General features: G+C 40.3%; 1 protein-coding gene across 1 annotated transcript in view; it reads left to right on the top strand.

Annotated features, from left to right (window-relative positions):
* atp13a3 (ATPase 13A3) overlaps nt 1-21,267 on the top strand; it is a 43,823-nt gene extending 22,556 nt beyond the window's left edge. The window contains exons 10-34 of the mRNA XM_085373669.1: nt 543-615; nt 1,427-1,558; nt 1,684-1,866; nt 5,769-5,926; nt 6,260-6,448; nt 6,602-6,663; nt 7,898-8,048; nt 8,502-8,621; nt 8,833-8,850; nt 9,075-9,228; nt 9,598-9,718; nt 9,902-10,026; nt 10,479-10,639; nt 11,074-11,202; nt 11,291-11,370; nt 11,606-11,648; nt 11,740-11,849; nt 12,433-12,529; nt 12,616-12,688; nt 12,781-12,958; nt 13,642-13,820; nt 14,507-14,595; nt 14,832-14,912; nt 15,649-15,741; nt 16,759-21,267. Of these exons, the coding sequence (XP_085229795.1) occupies nt 543-615; nt 1,427-1,558; nt 1,684-1,866; nt 5,769-5,926; nt 6,260-6,448; nt 6,602-6,663; nt 7,898-8,048; nt 8,502-8,621; nt 8,833-8,850; nt 9,075-9,228; nt 9,598-9,718; nt 9,902-10,026; nt 10,479-10,639; nt 11,074-11,202; nt 11,291-11,370; nt 11,606-11,648; nt 11,740-11,849; nt 12,433-12,529; nt 12,616-12,688; nt 12,781-12,958; nt 13,642-13,820; nt 14,507-14,595; nt 14,832-14,912; nt 15,649-15,741; nt 16,759-16,956 (2,997 nt within the window). The 3' untranslated portion in view covers nt 16,957-21,267. The remainder of the gene's footprint in view (nt 1-542; nt 616-1,426; nt 1,559-1,683; nt 1,867-5,768; nt 5,927-6,259; nt 6,449-6,601; nt 6,664-7,897; nt 8,049-8,501; nt 8,622-8,832; nt 8,851-9,074; nt 9,229-9,597; nt 9,719-9,901; nt 10,027-10,478; nt 10,640-11,073; nt 11,203-11,290; nt 11,371-11,605; nt 11,649-11,739; nt 11,850-12,432; nt 12,530-12,615; nt 12,689-12,780; nt 12,959-13,641; nt 13,821-14,506; nt 14,596-14,831; nt 14,913-15,648; nt 15,742-16,758) is intronic.
* Nucleotides 21,268-21,889: the final 622 nt, after the last annotated feature.

The following is a 21,889-nucleotide window of genomic DNA, read 5'->3' as shown; positions in this document are numbered from 1 at the left end:
TATAAACACTTGTTTTGAAAATCTTCAGCATCCTTGGAATAACTTAAACTATTCAAGTATTTATGTCATATCAGCCACTGATAACGTATCCTTAGATTTACTTATTGTATCATTATGTCAAAACACAATGATGACGGCTTACTTAGCTTTTGCTTTTTTCCCACCTCATTAGCAATGGGGCCTAAGCCCGGTTTGTCCAGCTGTGTTTTTGCCTGATGGCGTTCCCACGATTGTTTTTGTTTTCAGTCTCAGATAAACGTCTTCAAAGGCTGACTCATTTATATGGAACATTACATTAAGTACCACAGAATCAGACGACTGCCTGTTGAAGACCTTTTTCCCCTTCTTATTTCCTTCTACCATTATGATTTATACCAGTGACTAAACTGAGTATCTAATCTAGCGTTTTCAGTCCAACGCATGCACGTGGTTTACTGGCTCATGGTTGACTAACTCAAATGAAAACATCCTTGCAATTCACAGATGTTCATGGGAATTAAAAAGGTTTTTTAATCATTGTTATTTTTCTTCTCTTTCTCCAGCAATACGTCATGCTTCATGACATGGTGGCAGCTCACAGTATTGTTCGTGTGTCCGTATGCCGAGCCAATAATGGTTTGTAAAACTTTTTCTTTGATTTTATCTTTTGTTTGAGATTCAAAAATTATTTTCATAGGAAAAATGCATCAGGTATTCTATATTCAGCTAGTTTCAAAAAGGGATTTCCAATCCAAATCTGACAACGGGGATTTTTCTGCATTTATGCCGAGCCAGACCCTGCACTGGCTGCCCTCTAAATGTCCTCTGCTGTGAAACACTGCAACGTTAGAGTCTATATGACAATAAGGATGGACAGTTTGGTCTGTTATTCTGCACAAAAGGTTCTGTTTGTGTTTGCAGAAGTGATGACAATACCATCACCATCTCAAAATGCATGTCATTAGTTGTCCAAAGGAGGGTGGTTGAACTTGGGTTTAGAGTTGTCAGACATAGCTGTGGGGGCACATAAGCTGTAAGGTACTGCTTATGATGCCTCAGCTTTTTCCACTGCTGCGTAGAGAGGCATTATTAATGAGAGAAGTGCTGAACAAGACTATGAGGCTCTTAAACACAAAATATCTCTGTGGCGGGGCTGCTGCCAGTGCTGCTGCAGGGGAGGCGGACACACCTGCACGGCATCTGCAACTCTGTGCTGACTGACTGTTGTTGTTGTGTGTGTCTGTAAAGGACGACAACAATATGTTGAAAAGAATGAGCGAGTGGTCGGGTCTGCCTTGGGTTTATTACAATCTCCTCATCCCTGTTGCCTGTCATGTCCACTGTCTACACTTGGAATACATTTCTCACCTCTCCTGTTTTAGGTATGATGTCTGTATCTGATTGCACACATTCACTCACTTTGTTTCTACCACATATTTCCTGGCAGATATCGAGGAAATTTTGTCTACTGATCTGGTGCCCGGTGACGTGATAGTCATCCCCAGCAATGGGACCATCATGCCATGTGACGCCGTGTTGGTCAGTGGCACCTGTATCGTCAATGAAAGCATGCTTACAGGTTGGTAGAGAAGCACATGTAAAGACTTGTTTCTTCAAATTTTATGTCTTTGCAAGTTCCAAACAGTCTGGTTTTCCTCTTATGTATTTCTGGACGCAGTGCTAATGTCTTTTAATCTTCATTAGGTGAGAGCGTTCCAGTGACAAAGACCAACCTCCCAAACCCAGTGCCAGGGGACAGGGGGGAGGAGGCTGGTAGTGCCTACAACACAGAGGAGCATAAGAGACACACACTCTTCTGTGGCACCAATGTAATCCAGACCCGCTTCTACACAGGCGAACTGGTCAAGGCTGTAGTGGTGCGCACAGGTTAGTTTGGGGGTCTGGATTCAAGTGCTTTAATGATTAATGTGATTGTAATAATCCAGATCTTTTAAAATGAAATGGGGTACTGTTACAGTATAACAGTGAGATTTAGCCTATATGGAGCGATCGTGGCTCAAGAGTTGGCAGTTCGTCTTGTAATCGGAAGGTTGCTGGTTCGAGCTCCGACAGTCTCGGTCGTTGTGTCCTTGGGCAAGACTCTTCACCCGTTGCCTACTGGTGGTGGTCAGAGACCCCGGTGGCGCCAGTGTCCGGCAGCCTCGCCTCTGTCAGTGCGCCCCAGGGTGGCTGTGGCTACAATGTAGCTTGCCATCACCAGAGTGTGAGTGTGTGTGTGTGAATGGGTGGATGACTGAATGTAGTGTAAAGCGCTTTGGGGTCCATAGGGACTAAGTAAAGCACTATACAAATACAGGACATTTACCATTTACCATATGTTTAAGTTAGTGACATAGTCTCTAATGAAATCCTTTACTTTACTGCAAAGTGGGAGCTTGATAAAGTTGGCTGGAATAAAATGGTTTGTCAATTTAGAACAACAAGCTTGCTGTTTGATCTATAAAAGTCCGTTTGGTCAGAACATTTTGCCTCAGTTCAAATGACAGAATGAAAGAAAGTAAGGGCCTGTCTCAATATGCGTACTTGCGTTCTCGTGTACTCGTGATACGTCATCAGTCGGAGAGCAAGTACTGTTCCAATTCAAAGTACGCATCAAGCCGAGAAAGCGAAAAATTCCCGGATGTGTTCTCGCTCCGCCCGTTTTATCGCGCATGCATTGGGGCGACCGTGGCTCAGGGGGTTGGGAAGCGTATCTGTAACCGGAAGGTCGCCGGTTCGATCCCCGGGCTCTCTGTCCTGGTCGTTGTGTCCTTGGGCAAGACACTTTACCCTACTTGCCTACTGGTGTTGGCCAGAGGGGCCGATGGCGCGATATGGCAGCCTCGCTTCTGTCAGTCTGCCCCAGGGCAGCTGTGGCTACAACCGTAGCTGCCTCCACCAGTGTGTGAATGTGAGAGTGAATGAATAGTGGCATTGTAAAGCGCTTTGGGTGCCTTGAAAAGCGCTATATAAATCCAATCCATTATTATTATTATTATTAGGGCCCGAGCACCGAGAGTGCGAAGGCCCTATTGTATCTGCTCCGTTTCTTATTATTATTATTATTATTATTATTATTATTATTATTATTATTATTCACCCCAAACAAGGGCCTTTTTGAGGGCCTAAACATGCTCAAAAACTCATGAAATTTTGCACACATGCCAGGTCTGGTGAAAAATTTTGTATTTTAATGGTTTTACATATGAGCACTGGGAAATGGCTCTACAGCGCCACCTATGCCTTGTTAAATGCAGCCCTACGACCACATCGTTTCAGCTACATGTATGAAATTTGGCACACATGTGTATCATGCCGAGTCGAACAAAAAAGTCTGTGGGCCCATTGATGCAAACCCAACAGGAAGTCCGCCATTTGGAAGAGAAGGTGACATTTTGGCTCTAATTTTGCCATTTCCATGCCTCGAACTTTTGCGAACTCCTCCTTGGGATTTGGTTGTATAAGCTTCATCTTTGGTCAGTGTCAACTACACACCTGGGCCATGTTAAATTGCGGAGCTTTTGAGTTTTCACAATACTATGAGGCCGTGGCGCCATGGCGAATTTCGATGACTCGCCATGAAAATCTTATTGCCTCTCATTTTGTCATACATTTTCTGACCTTGACCAAAGTGAACACATATGATAAGGCTCCACCCCTGAACATATTTCAACTGCCATATTTGACACCAGGGACAGCGCCACCTAGTGGGAACAGGAAATGTCATGTTTTACACTTTGGGGTACAGTATAGTGATGGGTGACACTTGCAGCCTCAAATTTCTCCAGGAAAGCCTTAAGGAGTTGGTCTTGGGTTACAGTGAAAACTGTGACTTTTCGCAAAAGGGTGTGACCCCAGCAGCATGGCGAACTTTGATGTCACGCCATGAAGAAACAAATTAGTATAACTCAATGAAATCCAGTCTGTTCAGTACCAGACTTTACAGGCATGATGTCAGACCCGCCCTGAACAGATTCATGTGCCCATTGTCGGGAATACGTACAGCGCCACCTAGTGGCAACAGGAAATGTCATGGCTTTAATTTTGTTGTACTGATTTTCACAGGTTCATCGTGGCCACCTCAAAAGCGGTGAATATCAACATCAGTCCCTCGTGATGCTTCAGTGCAAAAATTGTGACTTTAAACTGAACGGCGCACCCTGGTGGCAACGCGGTCCACCATGAAAGATGAAGTGGCTTTTGAGGGGCTTGGAAAGTATATAGAGGCTTTAAATTTAGCACACCCCTCCAAATGGATGAAGGCTTTGTTGTCATGTGATCATTTTTATTGAATAGCGCGAAATGGCTCCACAGCGCCCCCTACAAAATTTCAAAATATCAGCCCCTGCTCTGTGTTTTATGTATGAGTCTTAAACCTGGTAAGCTTATAGGAGATATCAAGATGTACAAAAAAGTCTCTTGGAGCAATATCCAAAATCCAACAGGAAGTCAGCCATTTTAAAATTAATGTGCAATTTTGGCAACATTTTCCCCTCTTTCCAGGCACCGTTCTTTGACGAACTCCTCCAAGGGATTTCATCAGATTGATGCGATCTCCTGTGTGTGGAATCTAAAGACCTTTGTGATGTTAAATTGCGAAGCTTTTTACATTCAGGGAAACGGGGTGGTCATGGCGGCACGTGGAGTTTCAGTCACTCGCCAAAAAGCAGTAATCTGCTGTCACTCAAAAACACAATGTCCAATCTCTCCCAAAGCTCATAGGCGTGATGAGACTCGAGCTCGGAAATGTTTGTTATGCCATTTGTGCATAAGGGTTAGAGCACCACCTAGTGGAACGACTAACAAATCATGAATGAATGAGTTGAAATGTTAGCTGGTGGTTAAATGCATGAATTCCATCAATGTGACATCAGATCGGACGTGCTGGTTTTAGGTGTTGGGCGTGGCTCGACGCGCCGGGGGTGCGAGGGCCCTCATAACGCTGCTTGCAGCTTTAATTATTATTATTATTGTGTGGACTTGGTACAGCTAAATAACCCAGAATGCATTTCGTCCAAAACGCAGCAATGGCGGACGAGCGCGGCTAAAAACTTTTAAATATTACTCTTTCTGGGTCACAAAATAAACTTTTAAGTTATTTTCAAGCGAGAATGTAGCTGTGTAAACTTCAAATATCTGCTCGATTTATCAAGATATTATATATTTCCAAACGTGCTCTGACGTTTTCGGAGACGTCTGTGACCCGCCAGCTCCATAGCAGACCGCGAGGTCGAGGATCACTAGAGCCGGCGAGAACAGCGGACTCCCGGCACATCGTTTTCAACCCCCCCGCGGTCTTTTCGCTACTCAGGTTAAACAAACCCCAGCAGCTGTCTATTGTATTGAGTGTCCACTAAAATAAAAATAAAAACATTCTAACATCTCACCTGCTTGTTTTTATTAAGTCACACATGTACACTATTTTTATTAATAGAGATTTCGCTACTGAGGTTAAACATGATATATAAGTCACTTCGTTCACTTCTAAATGTTAATGTTTGGTTTATTTCAGTGTTTTATTTGTTCCTGAGTAAACCGGTTTGGCTGTGATTAAAGTTAAGCTTCATAACATATTACTCACAGCTAAATTAAGAGGGGACGGCAGTAAAAACTCCGGACCTGTGACATCATCAAGTACGCTGGTGTTCCAGTTGTACAAATCGCGAGTCCGTGCTCGCATTCTCGGCAAGTCCGGACTCGCCGAGAACGCGAGCACGGACTCGCGTACTTGAGAATTGAGAAAGGGCCTAAGACTTAAAAATGACCAAAAATTCATTTTCTTCACTCAGGTTTCAGCACAGCTAAAGGCCAGCTGGTGCGCTCCATCCTTTATCCCAAACCCACCGACTTCAAGCTGTACCGCGATGCCTACCTCTTCCTGTTGTGTCTGGTGGCTGTGGCTGGAATCGGCTTTGTTTACTCCATTGTACTCAGTATCATGAACGAGGTAATGCAGAAAGTTAAAGGAGAATGATCGGTCTCCTCTTTCAGTTTTTCTTTTTCTCCAAAAAATCTTGTAAGATGATTACGTTTTCAGATGGTTTCCCTTTTTAATGCAATACAATTTAATCGGGTTGGTTGAAATGCCTGAGGCAGCTGTTCTAAGAGTGAGTCATCCTCTGTGGCCAGTAGAAACAAATATTTTGTTCTCCAGAAAACTGACAGTCTTCTCATACATTTGTGTATCTCTTAGCACTGAAGAACATGGGCTCTTTGTGAGTTGTCGAGAATCAGGGTTGTCAAACATGCAAACATCTGCAGTTTTTTGTTTGTTTGTTAGGTGCCAGCTAAGACCATCATCATTGAGTCCCTGGACATTGTCACCATAACAGTACCACCAGCGCTGCCAGCCGCTATGACAGCCGGCATTGTGTATGCACAGCGACGCCTAAAACGTATTGGCATTTTCTGCATCAGCCCACAGAGAATTAATATCTGCGGCCAGATCAATCTGGTGTGCTTTGACAAAGTGAGTCTCTAATTTATTCAGATTATCAGTTGTAAAAGACGGTGCTTAAGTCACTCTGTAGAATTTTAGTGCCATGTCATATGTAGAAGCAACTGGTAGCAAAGATCACCCCGTGTTGATTCAGTTGAATTTCATTATCTTTTATCTTTAAAGACTGGAACTCTGACAGAAGATGGGTTAGACCTGTGGGGAGTCCAGAGGGTTGAGAATGGCAGGTAAGATGCTCTGTGCCCTAAATTAGTAAACGTGAGCCTATTTTACTGCATGTTGTAGCCTAAAGAAACTAAAAATCTGAAGGTGTCATTTATTTCAGCCACTGATAAACTGTTAAAAAGAGCTTAGAATATACTGGAGTGTATCTGTGTAACATTTCATATCCCTCTAAATCAGGGATGTCAGACTCATTTTACATTGTGGGCCACATGCTGCCCACTTTGATCTTAAATGGGTCAGAACAGTAAAACTCTGATAAATGTGTAAAATTCAGTAACTACAAAATATAAAGTTTTCATTTCATTTTTCAAAGATTTCCAGTGGGCTGGAGTGGAGTCTTTGCTGGGCTGATTCTGGCTCCCAGACCTTATGTTTGACACAGTTGCTGTAAATGCACAAATTACACTGAGGATCTGGGGTGTTAACATTAAATTACATAGACATTTACTAGTCTTTTAATCAACTCGGATGTGTTGTTCCTGTCATGGTTGTTTCAAACAGCTCAGAAGAAATTTGGATACGAGCAGAAACCAAGAAATCTGCTTGTCTCTGAGATTCCCAGTGATGCCTAAAACTGATCATGCATTGTAATAAGCAGTGGCTGGATGATATGTCTTTTTTCTAGTACTAAGGTTATCGTTAGAAAACTGAATTGTAATAGCTCTGAATTTTAAAGGCCTAATCATTTATTTACCAGATAGATTAAAAGTTTTTATCTTGCAAATGCTCATTTCTCAATCAATTTCTTGCACGATCTGATATCCTCGTGTTGGTGTTGTTCCCACATCATCATAATAAATGTTGTTCCAGGTTCAACATTGCAAGTGACCAATCACATTGTTGTGACGTCATACTGTTGCGACTTCGGAAAAAAAACAGCCGTGAAAAGAAAAGTACTTAACTTGCGAGAAACCCCCTCTGTCCTCCGATCCAGCGATTTGAATTCTTTGCATTTCAGGATACTGTTCTTTAATGAACGGTAAGCATTATACATATTGTTCTTGCAACATTGGAATTTCATAATTGAACGAATCGCTTGGCTTGCAGAAGTGTTATGTCACAAGAAGGTGATTGGTCACTTGCAATGTTGAACCTGGAACAACATTTATTATGATGATGTGGGAACAACACCAACACGACGATATCAGATCATCCCAATTTCTTATGACTCCCACAATGTAGTTAAAGGAGTATAATTTAATCTCTCTTCACCGCCCACTTCTTCTGCCTCTCCAGCTTCCACCTGTCAGAAGAAAATGCCTACAAGGAAAATCTTGTCAAGTCCCAGTTTGTGGCTTGCATGGCCACATGCCACTCACTTACCAAAATAGAAGGCCAGCTGTCTGGGGACCCGCTGGACCTCAAAATGTTTGAGGCTACAGGCTGGGTGAGTTCATCTGTATCTATCCACGAGCTAAATGTCTGTAAGGGCAGGCTAGAGTTATGAGACTCATGAATCCATTTTGTGATGCAGTGTCCCCTTTATTCTCCCTTCTGTCAGTATTTAGGCTGGATACAATTTTGCTAAACTGGGCATTAACGCATTATTGCTTTATAACCTGCCACAAAAACATCTGCATGATTCCAATCATGTTGATGGCTCGAGATTAGAAAGGTCCTCTTCTTTTGTACTAATCTAGTGTACGAGTTTTAGATTATATACAAAAGCTGCGCTGTTCTGATTTTTAGTATGTCTTTGGCATGTCTGGATAAGATTATTCAAAGTAAATGTTACCTCTGCCTAAAAGACATGTAAGCATTATTTCAATGTCTTAATGTTGCACATCTAAAAAGCTTCTTGGTATGAAATGTAAACATTTACTTATATTTACCTGCCCAGATCCTGGAAGAGGCTACCGAGGAGGAAACGTCTCTTCATAATCGTATCATGCCCACTGTCGTTCGACCGCCTAAGCAGCTGTTGCCCCCGGAGCCTGCTGTAACACCAGAGCAGGACATGGTATGTACAGCAACCCGGTTGTTAGCAGGACACCACAGGCCTTCAGAGTCTAGAAAAAGTATAAAATTATATGAATATATCTGTCCAGCATCTAAACGTGCATTTTTTTGTGTGTGTGTCCATGTTATTATAACATTAAAAAGAACAGTGTATTTTTACTCTTAATGACTGGTTTATTTGTTGTTGTGTGTTTTTGTTTTTGTTTTTATAGGAACTCTATGAGCTCTCGGTAAGTAGTAGTTGTATTTCTTTTCATGCCTGTCAAAGTTAACTGTTCATTTCATTTTATTTTTAAAAAGAGTAATTTGGTAATGTGAGTATTTGTGTTTTATTCATTTCTATAGTGCCTTTGTGTATAACTGGTATACTTTTAACTCGATTTTAGCATTTCATCTTTCTCTTTCTAATAAACAAATAATTTTATTTTGTTTGTCTTTACGTGTGCATATGCAGGCAGCCTATGAGATTGGTATTGTGCGCCAGTTCCCTTTTTCTTCAGCGCTCCAGAGAATGAGTGTAGTAGCTCGTCTCCTCGGGGAGAAACGTATGGATGCCTACATGAAAGGTGCACCAGAGGTTGTGACTAGTCTCTGCAGAAGAGAGACGGGTGAGGTGTCCAAAATGTAGAGATGTGCATGTTGTCTTACAATTTGTTTTATTTTTTCTTTTATACATTTTTCTACAAATGTATCTTTGACCTGGTATATCCATGATTTTGTCCCAAAAGTAGATTCTGTTCATCTGGAAACTGTTTTCTGATGAGCAGAATCAACTTTTTGGGACTTTCTTCCCTGGATGATTGAGCATACTTCAAGATAATGATTTTGTTGCTCCAAAATTAGTATTTAGTGTTGTTGTTAGTGTTGGTGCTTGCACTGTGAATCTATAATTCTTGGGTTTCTGTCTTCTTTTCTTGCTGTTTGTTACTGATGAATCACTGATTGGCTCTCTTGTTATTGTATTCATTTCTTTGCAGTGCCAGAAAACTTTGCAGCGGTTTTGGAAGGCTACACGAAGCAGGGTTTCAGAGTCATTGCTCTCGCTCATCGGCGGCTCGAATCAAAACTTACTTGGCACAAGGTCCAGAACATCAACAGGTAGTGTACTTTGCATTGATGTAATACATGCATTCTGTGATCTGAATAAGAAAATAAAGGGAAGTGGCTCTGTGTGGAACAAAAAAATATTTTAATGAGAGATAATTTACTGGGAAGAAATGTATGTTTAATATGGGGATTTTGTTAGACACAAACACATTCATATGTCTTTCGTTGAATTAGGGATCACATAGAAGCAAACATGGAGTTCCTGGGTCTCATCATCATGCAGAACAAGCTGAAGCCAGAAACTCCAGGGGTGCTGCAGGACCTTCATCAAGCCAACATTCGCACAGTCATGGTTACTGGTGAGAACATGCTGGTATTTTCCATCATTGCATAACAAATGAGAGGTCACAGGTATGCCAGCAATAGTTTACTCTGCGTGTATACTTTAACCAGGTGTTCCTGTCTAGACTCACTGTACTTGGCTGTGAATCAAATTCAACTTTGAGCCTTAAAAAGAATTGATTGTTTCACAATTGATCCATGGTTTGCACGTACTCTGGCTCACTTTTAACCTGTTTTTTGCAAGCTCATCCATCTCCATTAGCCCCCAAACTCTACTGTGGTGTCACTTAGGGTGAGGTGACACTGAGCTTGTATTTCATCATTCATAATTCATCATCTATCATCAGTCACAGCCAAGCAAACCCTTGGGTAACTTATTTATAACCCAAGGCTGAAGATGAAAACATGACAAGCAAATGACTGAATTGTGGGATGTTATAGCAAAATTAATATCGTAATCACTTTGCAGGTGACAACATGCTGACGGCCATCTCTGTGGCCCGCGACTGCGGAATGATCCCTCCCCAGGACACAGTCATAATCGCCGATGCCCTCCCTCCACACGATGGACAAGCCGCCAAGATCACCTGGAGATACGCTGACAAACCTCGCAGTGCATCCCGACTTCAGGTGAATCGATGGGTCTAATTCTAACACTGGTACAACACACAGGCAGCTGAACATACTTCAGCTAAACATAGCTCGTAATGTCACATATAAATTGAGCAGTATCTTGTCTACTAAAGGAAATGTAAAGGTTTTCAGCAGATCAAATACAAAACAAAGGTGTGTGATCAGATCATCCAAAACCCATTACCTGTTATTTGATTAACATCGATTACAAGTTATAGAAGTTATTTATTGATTAGATAAAATGCAGCAGATTTTAACATTCAATAGTGAATTTCTGTGTGGGTTCAGAACCTTTGTTAAATAATATAAAGATGTCTTTGTTGATTGTTAAAACAGTTCAAAGACTTGGTTTTTAGTAATTATTGAATGTTCCTGTTTTTGTTTTTTTAAATCTCGATGCATTTCTTAAAATTTCTCATACTTTGGAACAGGAAGTGAACATAAGCCTGGAGGATGTCTGTCACATAGATGATCCCAAAAGCCAAGAGCTCTACCACTTTGCTATGAACGGAAAATCATTTGCTGTAATCGATGAACATTTCCCAGATATGCTTCAAAAGGTAAGAAACTGCTCAAACGAAAATGGAACAGAAGTTGCATCAAATACGTCTTTGTTTCTGACTCCTGATTGTGTGCTCTGCTTTATAGCTCGTGTTGCGCGGCACAGTGTTTGCCAGAATGGCACCTGACCAGAAAACCCAGCTGATTGAGACGCTGCAGGGTGTCGAGTGAGTATTTAGTCAAATATGGGATGTAGCTTTGAACTTGTCAAAAATGAGATTTCAACATTCTGTTATTTAACATTCCCATCGTGTGCTGCTGGACAGTTTGTCATTAATGAGCAGCAGAATCAGATTTTAAGTCAAAACTGAAAGTTTGTGGCATCGTAGCTTTGATCTTGCAACGACTTTAAAAAGCATTACACTGAATAAAGATTTACTGTTTGTTCTCATGTGCTCGCAGCTACTTTGTTGGAATGTGTGGCGATGGCGCGAATGACTGTGGGGTATGTACACCTTCATCATTTGGACAACAGCTCTCTGTAATGGACACAATCTGACAGCAGTATGTATATAATGCTAACTTATCTCACCCAGGCTTTGAAGAGGGCTCATAGTGGGATCTCTCTGTCGGAGCTCGAAGCCTCAGTAGCATCTCCCTTCACCTCAAGGACCCCCAACATCTCCTGTGTCCCTAACCTCATCAGGTCTGTATTTTTATTTACATGCTGATCCATAAATGAATAAAACGGTATTAAGAATAAGTATCTTATAGGCTGAATTTGCAGTCTGGCAAATATACACAGTGTTGCGACTTTCATCCGTAAATAAAGCCACGGCCGGCTGAGTTGGTTGTGTCCCTGTGACGCGCCTCCAATAATCCATAATGAGTCGAACTTGTACTTTGCGCATTTATTTTAAGAACAAAACAAAAACAAACATTTGCGCTTTCAATCAATTTACAACTAGCGCATGGATTAACTGGTGTGCCAAAAAATGACGTTCAACAGAAAAGTTTGCCGACAAACCACTCACCCAACACACCTGCTGCGTACACCGACATCAGGTAAATAGACTGTGACCACACCCACATACCATCACCTGAGACGCAGGTAAAGCTATACACCTGTGCCACCAGAACAAAAAAGGAAAAACATAAACATTGACTTTGGCTCTTACACACAGTGTCACACTATTATTCAAATGTTTTGAGGAGTTGAATTTGTTGTTCCGGGAGCAATTTTTTCCCCCAGTTATGTTGTTAAGACACAGTTTGCTTTGTTTTTGCAGGGAGGGCCGTGCTGCTCTTATCACCTCCTTCTGTGTGTTTAAGTTTATGGCCCTCTACAGCATCATCCAGTACATCAGCGTCACTCTCCTCTACTCTGTACGTAAAACTGCCTGCTTAGTTAGATGAGAAATCCAGTGAATTCAGATTTTTGTCATCTGTACCGTGTTGTTTTTGGTTTTTAGATTTTAAGTAACCTTGGCGATTTCCAGTTCCTCTTCATCGACATTGCTATCATCCTCCTCATTGTCTTTACCAGTAAGTACAACTAAAGTATCAAGGATAAGCGATATGTGTGTTTATTTGTTCTGAATGTAATAATCCTCACTATTCACTCTGCCCCTTATCAGTGAGTCTGAACCCAGCGTGGAAAGAGCTGGTGTCCCGTCGTCCTCCATCAGGTCTGATCTCAGGGCCTCTGCTGTTCTCTGTGCTGACCCAGATCCTCATCTGCTTGGGCTTCCAGATCTGGACATTCCTTTGGGTCAAACAGCAGCCCTGGTACAAAGTTTGGACGCCACTTACCGAGTGAGCACTGACTATTACTTCTAATGTGTAGCAGACAAATACCCAAATCAAATAATAACTTGGTTTCATTATAAGTTTTAAACGTTGTCATGTTATCGTGTTCCACATTTTGTTACATGATGGATTAAATTCTGCACACAATAGAATTTAATCCACCACAATGAAATTCTTGCAAATGTATTAAAAATCGAAACAAATATATAACCTGTGCATAAGTATTCACAGCCTTTCCCGTGACACTCAGAATTGATCTTATTGTTTCCACTGATCATGTGAGATGATCTTCAACTTGATTGAAGGCCACTTGTGGCGAATTCAGTTGATTGGGGATGATTTGGAAAGGCACACATGTCAATTAATAAGATCCCATGTGTCAAAGCGCAAAGCAAGCCAGGATGTCCGAGGAATTGTCTGTAGACCTCTGAGATGGGATTGTATCAACTTTGAACCACCAGGGCCTTAGTCAGGGAGGTGACCAGATTTGCACGAATTTCAAGTAACGTTTTTTACTTTGTAACTGTGGGATTTGTGTGTATAATTTTTGTGTTGAAAAATGAATTTAATCCATTTTGGAAAAGGCTACAAGATTCTGAACATGTGAAGCGCTGTGATTACTTTCTAGATGCAGTATAAAAGGACCACAGAGTGAAAATGTTCTTAATGACTTCTCTGTCTTCACACAGTGTCTGCAACCTCACATCACACATTGAAATGGACTTTGAAAATGAGACAGAAGAGGACGAGCACAACATCCAAAACTATGAGAACACCAGCCTCTTCTACGTCTCTTCCTTCCAGTATCTCATTGTTGCTATTGTTTTCTCCAAAGGCAAACCTTTCAGGCAGCCGAGCTATAAGAATTGTAAGAAACTTTTCCCTAACGTGTGTGTGTGTGTGTGTGTGTGTGTGTGTGTGTGTGTGTGTGTGTGTGTGTGTGTGTGTGTGTGTGCTTTTTCCATCAGCTTTTTCCATCAGGCCATCAGACTGCTGAACACGTCATAGACACCTCAGCTTCACTACTGGAACTTCAACATTATGCACTCCACACTGTATATAAATGCCACTTGTTTTGCACATATTCAACTCTGTATATTTTATATATTTTATTATTATTATTATTATTATTATTATTTTATTTTATTTTTTTACTATTTAATTTGTAAAAATGTATACACACACACACACACACACACACACACACACACACACACACACACGTAGGAAAATATTTAGTATACACATCCAGAAATGCATACACTATTATATATTGTACATATATTTATTAGTTTCAGGTTGGCCATTCTTGTATTTTGCTCGTTTGTGTTGTTGTGTTTGCACATCTCTGTTGCTTGTGGGGCTCGCACACAAGAATTTCACTCGCATGTGCTGTGCCAGTGTGCCTGCACATGTGATGTGACAATAAAAAGTGATTTGATTTGATTTGATTTGATTTGTGTGTGTGTTGTACGTGTGTGTGTGTGTGTGTACACATATATATATGCCCTAAAAAGTAAACTCTACAATTTTATTTGCGTGTTTTCTTCACAGGGCCTTTTGTGCTGTCTGCTGGGAGTTTATATGTTTTCCTGCTGTTCATCTTGTTCTACCGAGTAGACGTCATTAATGGGTTTATGGAGGTGGGAAGACATTAAATGCACACTTTATATTCTTTAATGTAGGATACAGCTTTATTTATCACCTCAGGCTCCATCTTTTCTTGGTATTTATTCATGTAAATGGAGATTCTGACTTTGTTTTTGACTTACTGTAGTATTGCGCGTGCATAAAGCTTTAAGGCAGGGCTGTCTTGGTAAGACTAACTTTATAACTTTTTCTTGTCGCTTCATTGACGAGTGTTTCTCTGTCTGTGTAGATTGTTTGCATCCCGTTTGAATGGAGGCTAAAACTTTTCCTCATCATCTTAGTCAATGCTGCTGTGTCTGTTTTGGTGGAGGTAAGATCCACACGTTCACACTTGGGTAACAGCTGATGTTTTCCCCATGTTCAGATTTTGTTTTCTCATGCAGTGTGCTCATCTTTATCTCGTTTAACTGGACAGCAAGATCAGTTTTGTGTTGTAAAGCAGAAACGGAAAGAAGCAAAGTGTGAGGTTTTTAATAGTTAACCGTTTAAAGAATGTGACTTTATTTTGTTACAATATGTGCATTTGTGGGTATTTTACTCCACATGTTTGTCTAATTAAGGATGCTTTTCAGAATTTATTTCTGTAAACCTTCACGACACTGGATTATTAATGCCTGCCTGCTGACTCGCTGGAGCAGTATCACTGTTTCTGCCCTCCTTTTAGATGGCTGCCCTTGCATTCACGTACTGCTTAGTATGCCCCCGTAGATGGAGCCTTTTCCTAAACTAACAGTGCAGTTTCCCTTCATCTTTGAAGTGAATTGGAGGGACAAAAACACAGCAAGCAGATTCAGTTTCATCAAGAGCTTGCAGTATTTTTTTTAGACGACAATAACCATGCACGGCCTTCTTACTAATAAGCTTAATTTTAACCTCGCATGCAATGATTAACACTCAGTTTCATGGAAGGAAAGAAAACTGCTATACTTGGTACTTTAAAGCAGTGTGGCACTAAAAATCAGTTGCGCACCTCTATAACAGGAGCTTTGTGAAATCAAACCAGACTCTCTGTAATTCTTTCCCCTGCCCACTGCACCATCCCATAGACCATCATCCTTGACATCGTCTTACGGAAGCTTGTGTTCAGCCGAGACAAACAGGGCAACTTTGGCGTCACTCCTGCCGCCCCGGCACCACAGGTTGGAAATATCTGACACCTTTTTCTCTAGCCCTTTCTTTTTACTCTTGTGTGGTGTTCTCTCTCTCTCTCTGTTCCCACTTTTTTCTTCTAATGTAACTGCTAACCACGTGCATGTGCAAAACCTCAGTCTTCTGATCTGTACGCTCCTCCCTTTGTCCCTCTAACGGGCACTCTGGTCAGGGCTTAAAAACGTGGTAACTCAGTTTTATTCAGGCTGAGCCACATGACATCAAATGTTGAAACTATTGCTGGATGTCATAGATTGTTGCTATTGAAGCAGCGCTGGCCTTCGGTGAAGTAAACCCATAATCTCATCATATCTAATGTGTGTAGTTTTAATGTTTTTCTGTACTGTAGGTCATTTAAATAAGTGATATGCTTCCATGCAATAGACATGCAGAATGCTGAGCAAAACATTCATCTACTCTTATTAATAATAACAACAATAATAATAATAATACATATTTCCCATTGCCTAGCAAGTATGACACACACCCCTCCCCCCCACCGCTCCACCCCCTGTGGTAGTCTGCAGGCCCTCTGCTTGCTGCCCTTCTTAGCATCACTCAACATTGTCACTGGATCTCATCAAGTGTAGTATGTTTGTATTTGAATAGTGAGACCTTAAATGTCTTTGTCAGTGTGTGGTTTCTAAGTTACCCTTTTGTCTATGTTTGTAATGTAAAGATCCTTTGTCTGTTTGTTCTTTGAATCCATGAGCTTGTTTTTAAGGAGAAGGCTCAGTCTTTAAGCTGTCTGTAGACCAGAATCATGCTGAATTTTGTTTTAATCTGCATGCACGCACAGTTGCTATAGTTTATCAGTGTCAAGAAATATGCATATTACAACTTTGACACTATATGAGCATATTTATATTTTGCATGTAGCAGTTTTGTTTGATTTGGCTGTTCAAGTATTCATTAAAAAACACACACACACACACAAACTTTGTCTGTCAGGGAACCTTTCTGCAGTTTTACTTATTTGATTATTTTTCATGTTGTGGTATTCACAGGGAGCCAATGATCTGTATGGACACAAGTGTCTGTACTGCCAGTGTTGCCCCCGCAAGATGAGACCCAAAGCTCGCTACATGCACCTTGCCCAGGAGCTCAGTGTGGACCCTGACTGGCCTCCGAAGCCCACCACTACCACTGAAGCCAAGCCACGCCCAGAAAATGGCTCTGCCTATCAAATCATAATCAACTCCTAGCACCCCACAGCCTGTACTAGCTTATTCAGCTTCTACCTTTCATACAGGAAACATGCATATGAGGTGTGTTCAGTAAATTTCAATGGAACTGTCATGGGATAACTGCTTGCCTTCACTGTTCGTGCTCCAATGCTGTATAGTTTCAGATACTGTATTATTGCGCAAAAAAAAATCTATGACACACATCTACCAAATGAATTTACATTGAACTTCGCTCAGTACTCTTGCTCTCTTTGGTTCACCCCCACACACGCTCTCAGGTCGCTTTTTATTTATCGTTAAAGGTGCAATATGTTGAACACCTTACTCTCGAAAAGGTCAGTGTTGTTTTGCAGGGTCATGCAGCAGCTCCTCTGGAAGTAGTGCTGCTTTTACTTTGCTTTTCATTTGCAAAGAAGGATAAGTGCAGCAAACAGCACAAGGCTTAAACTGACCATAGCAGGTTGGGCTCCACTGTTTTACTCCTTATAAAAGAAAAAGCAATCTCTGGGAAGAGCTCTTCCTTCCTTCATGTTAGACTGACGCAGGCTTTATGCAACAGTGACTCAGTGTCTCACCTTGAGATACAGTGCGGTATTACACTTCAGTATGGGCTGGCGCTACCTCGTTATCATCCTTACTTCAGTAGCTGTCATACAATCTTCTGATAATTTGTAAATTTTTAAGCAGTTTTAAGCTACCAGTCTTGTATGTTTCACCTTTAAATGTCACAAATTGAAATCCTCCTTTATTACAGTGTCTTTACTGAAACTAAGCAGCATTCAACTCAGTCTAGAAGAACCATTGAAAAGCCATCAAAATGGTGCATTGGCCCCTTCAAATCAACGTTCAACACAGGTTCAGCATAACCTCGCTTTGTGTGTGTGCAAGGGGGTGGAAAAGAGAGGCCGGGGCCCACTACACTCCAGAGCTAGCCTCTCACATACGTGTTCTGTCAGAAATCTCAGTTAAGGTGTTTAATCCTAATTAAGTTATTCCTTTTATATGATTGTCATAAATAACAAGGTCTGCAGATTACAATATTGACCACAATACTAGAGTTTTGATTAAGAGTGGAATGGGATGTGTAGGTGTTTCAGAGAATGGAGAAGTACGGCGTTGGATAGGATGTGTTTCTCAACAGACATTTGCACATATCTTAGCTGATGTGAATATTGCAAGCTCTAATTGCTACTGTGTAGTGCTCTTTTGCAGCTAATGTAGATACATAGAATTTCAGTCAGCTGTGGGGAGGTTTGCAATTGTATACTGGCTGCATTTAGTGCTTTGTGCAGTTACACACCCATAAGGGGAAGTACCTTTATATTCCTGCTTTGAAGTAAAGACACACTCATATCTAATTGGCTATCGGAGATGTTAAACATCTGAAGAATACAGAATTATTTTTTAAATCTACCATCAGATAAATTTGTTCCATGATTTGTTGACCTGCTATAATTAGATGTGACCTGTTTCAAAATCAGTCTGTTCTCGGGAACTTCTCATTTCCATGGTTAGGAAGGTTAGGGAGAGTGTTTTTTTACAAATTGATTGAAATTAAGTGTAATTTATGCCAAGTTTCAGTCAACTTTCAGTCAGGCCATTATGGCTTGGTAAATAATAGGGGGGGAACCTTGATGCTGCAGAAGGATATGATTATGTTTAAAAAAACAAACAAAAAACAGTGAATATTTGATGTACTTCCATTATGGGTTTTTTTGTTTGTTTTGTCCAAACATGCTACCTCTAAAACAAATGACTGAATTCTCATCTATCTTAACAGTACTGGCATTAATGTTAATATATCATACTAATAGAATTTACATAGAATATTGCATCTTTATAATAATTGTCAGGATCATATGCTGTTAACGCTGACTGGGAACAGCAATGCCTCCGTTTGGCACCTCCCTATCCATCTATACCAGCGGTCCCCAACCTTTTTTGCACCACGGACCGGTTTATGCCCGACAATATTTTCACGGACCGGCCGTTAAGGTGTCGCGGATAAATACAACAAATTTAAACTAGTACCGGTACTGAAAAAAAAGAAGATTTATTCATAACACACGTGAAAAGACCCAGGAAAACAGAGTTAATGATAAAAACGATAACAAAATAACGCTGAAAACCGATAAAACCCCTGAAAACCATAAATTTCACACCTGAGCCTCAACTCTCGCGGCCCGGGTTGGGGACCGCTGATCTATACTGCTTTGGCCTTCTAGTGCTGAAAATCTAGCAAAGTCGCCTCTACTTACTGTGCTTCTCTCTACTCTTTCAAATTGTTTTCTAGTGTGTAATAAGCTTTATAGAATTATGGGCTGCTAGTGGAACTTTAAATCATAAATATTTTGTTTGCATCTACTGTATGAGCCATGTCCTGTCTGCAGAAAACATGGAAAAACATGCATGAAACCAGCTCTCTATGGCCACGCTCTGAAGATAGTTGATGGTTGCAATGCTAGAAATAGCACTTCAGTTACAAAGCTTAACTATAGAATTAAGAAAGATTAACATTACATTTATGTATTACAAAAAAGGAAAGAATCTACATCAGAAACGGCATGAATCTGTCTGATTATTGTGGACAGCTAACCACATGCATGATACCATATGAATCTAAGCATCTGCATATTCAAAGCCTTTTTAGAGTGGCTCCAAAAAGGCAGAAGTACATGCTTACATTTTCAGTTTTAAAAGGAGATTTCTTCCTATGGAAGACTGATTACAATACTGTACTACATTATAGCAGCTGTGCAACTGATCCACTCGCTGTTTTAAAGCAATCATGAAATGACAAAACCTGTACAAGATGGATGTTTACGCAGCCAAATTTCTATATTACACGTAGCCTGATTGCAAAGAGTCAAGAGCTGTATTTATGCTCACTCCTCTTTATTTGGCATTTACAGTAATACTCCATGAAATGTCTTTCAGACTCACCCCACTAGATTTTGAAGGAGCTGTAAATGATTGAAGGCTCTCCCTAATAAAATCTAATGGGGAAAGTTCAGTCTTTTAAAATGGGTTTCAGTCATTACTGACCAAACAGATGGATGAGAAAGATGAGCATTCTCATATGAAAGAGTATGAAGATTTTTTTTACATTGTGCATTTATAGCCATGGACGTGGAGAAATGGGCAAACTTCTTTACAGGCAGATTAAAAACCAGTATAGGAAGACTGTAGTATCACTTTAAACCAACTTGCACAAATCAGGTTAACTGTATCAGTGTAAGTGTAAAGCACAGCAGGTTGCCTTTCATGAATTGTAGTGGTTCGGTTTCTTCAGAGTGCTCATTAGAGATTATGTGACGCCGTACAGAAAGAAAAACGATTAAAAAGAAACTTGATTCCTCCAGGGGAAAATGGAGCAAATGAATTCTCAGACATCCTAACAGTTATTGTCTGACTCTTCTTCAAGTATTTATCTGGTTCACTGATTGTTTTTCTATACAGTGGAAATTGTCATATTAGTAATAATAATGTAAGGTTGCTCCAGTGCTAAAAGCCATTTCAGCAGTGTCTATTCAGATGCATTCATGTGAAAGTTGGGCTCCATGTTGCATAAACCTTTCCTTGGATGCATTGTTCATTATTACTTTGTGCGTAAAGAAGGCTCTATAGATGGGATGCAGATGTGATGATTTGTATTCATGCGAATTCAAAGCATGGCTCACATTGGCATTTTTGTGCTCATTAGCAGAATGGTTAAAGTGTGTCGTCATGTTGACTGAAAGCGATTTGGCATGTGTGCTCTGACACTGGTCACATCCGTCACACGACTTTCTCGCTTTTCTATATTAATTATATTTTTTTTTTCTAGGTGACCTGTGAGGTTAAGAATGAATGTAATGCAAAAAAACCTACAAAATTTAATCCAATGCAATATTACAATTATTGATATTTCCAAAGACTTTTCATCACACTTTTTTCTTTCCAAAAAAAGACTGAGTGAAAGAGAGAGGTTTCATCTGTCCTGTGTCAGTTTCAACAAAGCAAAAGACGGTTTTTAGTGGTGATAATGTTAATAATGTTAGAGGTTGGATCATATATGAGATGTACATTTCTAGTGTGTGCAGAAGAGTCGAAAGTTATAAAAACAATTATGGTTTTTGAATTATCAAAGGGCTGGTGTGTCTTTTTCTACTTTTTTTGGTACTGTGTTACAATCATTTGTCTATTTTTGGATTATGGATTAATCTGTACTTTCACTTTTGTTATGGAGTTGCATTATCTTTGTTTTGGGGGCATAAATCCTGGGCATTTATTTCATAGTTTAAATCGAGTTTTGCAAAGTATGATTAGGGCACTTGGATTAATATCATTTGGGCAAAAACGTGTTATAAACTTCATCCAAACCTTTAGAGTTTGGATGAAGTGAAATGTTCACCATCGTAATTTCAAAGATTTCTCTTTAAAAAAAAAAAGAAGAAGAAGAAGAAGAAAAAAAAGATCGGTTTCTGTTTTGTTTTTCACTTTTTCTTTGGTTTCTCTTGTGTGTAAACTATGAATTAAATTCTGTCACAAAAAGGGAATTCAGCTGCAGTAGGTTAGGCATCTCTGCTTAGCTCATTCAGAATATGAGCATCATCTGACAATCTTTGTCCTGATCGTCATGTGTATGTATTTTACTTTTTTCTTTTTTCTTTTTGTCTAGAGTTTTTTAAACACTTCCATGTAAAGTGTAAATGTAATTTAGCAGAATGTGCATTGTTGTTCAACATCAGAGGCCTGTTGTCATACATACATAGCTGCTTAGGAGCAAAATGTTTCAGTCTCAGCTGCATCATCACTGTGCACTTCAACACAAACAGTTCCACCTATAGATGTGCAAAGTGTGAGTACTACTATTGCTTTTCCCTGTACTCGGGTTTTGCCTTTTACTGTAACAACTGTATAGAAGCAGTGGATCTTATGCTGAAACCTCTATGCTCTTAAACAGGTACAG

This window comes from Diplotaxodon limnothrissa, linkage group LG15 (genome assembly GCF_057381915.1).
Source record: "Diplotaxodon limnothrissa isolate DT_005_m linkage group LG15, D_limnothrissa_male_GT1.1, whole genome shotgun sequence".
NCBI lineage: Eukaryota > Metazoa > Chordata > Actinopteri > Cichliformes > Cichlidae > Diplotaxodon > Diplotaxodon limnothrissa.
This window is presented reverse-complemented; position numbering and strand designations above follow the sequence as displayed.